This window comes from Equus asinus, chromosome 3 (genome assembly GCF_041296235.1).
Source record: "Equus asinus isolate D_3611 breed Donkey chromosome 3, EquAss-T2T_v2, whole genome shotgun sequence".
Classification (NCBI taxonomy): Eukaryota; Metazoa; Chordata; class Mammalia; order Perissodactyla; family Equidae; genus Equus; species Equus asinus.
The window spans coordinates 159,850,578-159,853,532 of NC_091792.1; the positions used below are offsets into that span (position 1 = coordinate 159,850,578).

The following is a 2,955-nucleotide window of genomic DNA, read 5'->3' on the forward strand; positions in this document are numbered from 1 at the left end:
GCCAGAGAGATTAAATGAGGAGCTGGCCATGAGCAGACATGTGTCCAAGAAAACATTTCTTGGGAACTACTCTATAAGCTTCTAAAGCAAATAAACAAATACAGTTTTCAACTTGGGAAAATGACTCTAAATTTTAACTAACCCTCAGCATATATGCTTTCTGATATTTCCTATTCAACTTCTCTAAGCATTAACCAGACTGATATAACGACGCTTTCTGAACACGAGTAAACACTCTCTGCTGACTCGGGGCAGACCTCATGAGTCACACCACCAGGAATTAATACCTTTGGCAACAAAATTTAAAACTCTTTTTTGAAACTATCACTGTGGTCCTAAGCTTTATGGCAGAAAACACAGAGTTTATGTTATTTAGCACTTACAGAGCACTTATGTTTACCTCGTCTCTACGGCATTATAAGGAAGTCTGCTTGATGCACCATTCCCTTTTTGTACATTATACCCAGATACGAAGGTAGAGTAGAAAGAGCACAGGTTTAGCCTTGGTCAGACCTGATTTCCATGGAGGACGATTCACTTCTGTCACCTGTCTGGAGCTCAGAGTGAGGGACACTAGGCACCAACAAATGCTCCACTGAAACAGATGTGAGTACTGCTCTCAGGACTCCCCACCGCCTTCACGGAAAATAAGACCTGGTTTTCTTCCCACCCAACCTCAGTTCTTCCATTCCAAATAACTTGAGTAGTGCACAAAAAATATTGAAAAGATGAGACCTTTATTTTTAACTTTTAATATAAGAAACACTTTACAACATAAAAGTTCACTACTTCTTAATTTCGGATCCTTCCACTTAAACCCTAACCTTGGTATCTAATTCTCTGTACCACTCACCGTTACTTCAAGAATTGCTGTACAGTGTTTCTGACTCAGGGTCTGAAGGTGTTGAGAAACCAGTAGCTCTAATCAAGATGTTTCCTCTTGAAAAGCACTTAGGACACAAATGGGAAGGGAGAAAGCTTAAAAAGGAAACAAAAGCCAAGGTCTGAAATAATGGGGTTCCAGATTAATTTCTCTAACAGAACGTTATTCACTATTTCAATCACAAGATGAGTTTATTGATGCTTCTCAACAGCATCCCACGTCACCCAGGAGCACCACTTTGTCAACATCTGCGCCCAGGACGGAACCCTGAAGCCCCGGTGGATCGGGCAGAAAATACTCCTTCCAGATGGCCTTTAAATTTGCAGCGCCGGCCAGTGTGGTACCTACAGCCGGAATTTACCCTGTTCCGAGCACAAAAACGAAGCAGCTGCTCCATCACCGACTCCGTGGAGCGAAGGGGCTGAATTACTGCAGATGGCGGCTCTGTCGCCAGCTCTCTGATCTCTTGGGAGGCAAGAGAGAGGGGTACACAGCCCAAGACAGAGGACTCTACTCCTGGCGTCTCCAAGCAGAAGTGCTGGGCCAACTGCTGCTTTTACACTGATATAAGGGTGAATTTTTACTAATTTATTTAATCTGTCACTGGGTCATGCTAAAATCCACCCTACACTCCATAAAGCTTCAGATCAAACCTCAAAACCAAGAAGCTATGTTAAAATAGTCTAAAAACACTAATGGAAGGTTTTCGCCCAGGGTAGTTTACAGGATTCTCTTCTTCGTCTTTCAAAGACCACAAAAGCGTGGTTCTTCTTTGCTGGCTTCTCTCGGTGGTCTGGCTTCCTCCCTCTCTGGACAGGACACGGCTCGCCTGGTGCTGAAGCATCACTGCGACTCGAGGTTGCGCGGACGGAGCAGGACTAGGAACCAGGCTCAGACTAACGAGCAGAGTGCAGGCTACCTTCACTTGGGTCTGGAGGTGCTGAAGGGCTGCAGGGAGGGGACGGGGCAGCCTACACCTTCGGGCAGCCTAAACGGACCACTCGCTGACCGACCACTCCCAAGAGTGAGGCAGCACGGACCCTGGGTAGGGCTTCCGCTGGGGATCGGGGTTCCACGGCAGAGTCAAGGTTCCGCAGGAGATCTGGGTTCCCGGGCCGGGTCGGGGTTCTGCCGGGGATCGGGGTAGTGGCGAGGGTCGCGGTTCCTCCGAAGTTCTGGGTCTTGCAGAGGGTAAGGGTTCCGCGGCCGGCTCGGGGTTCCGCGGGGGGCCTGGGTTTCGCAGCGGCAGGGTTCCGCGGCAGGGTGGGGCGGCGCCGTGCACTCACCTTGGCGTGCTTTCAGGAGCAGCGAGTTGGCCAAGAGGTTCTCAAGGTCCATGGACCGCCGCCGCCGCCGCCGCCGCCGCCGCCGCGACCCGGTTCGGCGGACACGAGGAGTCGGCGGACTGGAAGCAGCCGCCTCCGCGCATCGCTCGCCCGACGCCACCCGCCCGTCCGGCCTCACGCAGGACCCGGAGGAGCCGCCCCGCTGTCGCCGCCGCCCCTTCTGCCGGGGCCGCCGCCGCCACCGCCACGGCCACCGCCACGGCCACCAACTGCGCCGCCGCTTCCGGGCCCGCCGCCGCCGCCGCCGCCGCCGCCGCGGACGCTGCTGGCGCCGGGGCTGGCCGGGGGAGAGCGCGCCCTCGCCGCCCGGGGGCTCCAGCGAGGGGGTGGGCGGGGCGAGGGGTGCCGGTAGCCCGGCCGCCGCAGGTCTCCGCGGTCACTGCCGCCGCGCCGGGGCCTGGGCTCGCGACCCCGTCGCCCGCGCCTGGCGCGCGCAACTCGCTCCTCAGCGCCCGGCTCCCGGCAGCCCGAGTGTCCGCCGAGCCCCACCCCACGGAAGGGCTCACGGGCGGGGCTGGCGGCGACGGCTGCCACCGCTGCCGCAGCCGCCGCCGCCTATCGCCCAGCCCCGGCTGCTCGCCAACGGCTCCCAGGAGGAGGGAGCCCGCGTGCCCGTCGCCGCGGCGCCCTCAGGCGGGTGCGGCACCGCGCAGGGCACTACAGCTCCCAGTAGGCCGCGCTCGCCCGACCCGCCGCTTCCTCCCTGCGCGCGGCCTGCTGGGAGTT

General features: G+C 57.0%; 1 protein-coding gene across 3 annotated transcripts in view; it reads right to left on the reverse strand.

Annotated features, from left to right (window-relative positions):
• The window catches only part of GRK4 (G protein-coupled receptor kinase 4), a 134,320-nt gene extending 131,715 nt beyond the window's left edge, over positions 1-2,605 (reverse strand). For 2 of the 3 annotated variants that reach the window (XM_044767940.2, XM_014832837.3), the window contains exon 1: positions 2,170-2,369. In XM_044767940.2, coding sequence (XP_044623875.2) covers positions 2,170-2,221 — 52 coding nt within the window. In that variant the 5' untranslated portion in view covers positions 2,222-2,369. Of the gene's footprint in view, positions 1-2,169 lie in introns of all 3 variants that reach the window. The other variant, XM_014832835.3, reaches the window with a different exon arrangement.
• Positions 2,606-2,955: the final 350 nt, after the last annotated feature.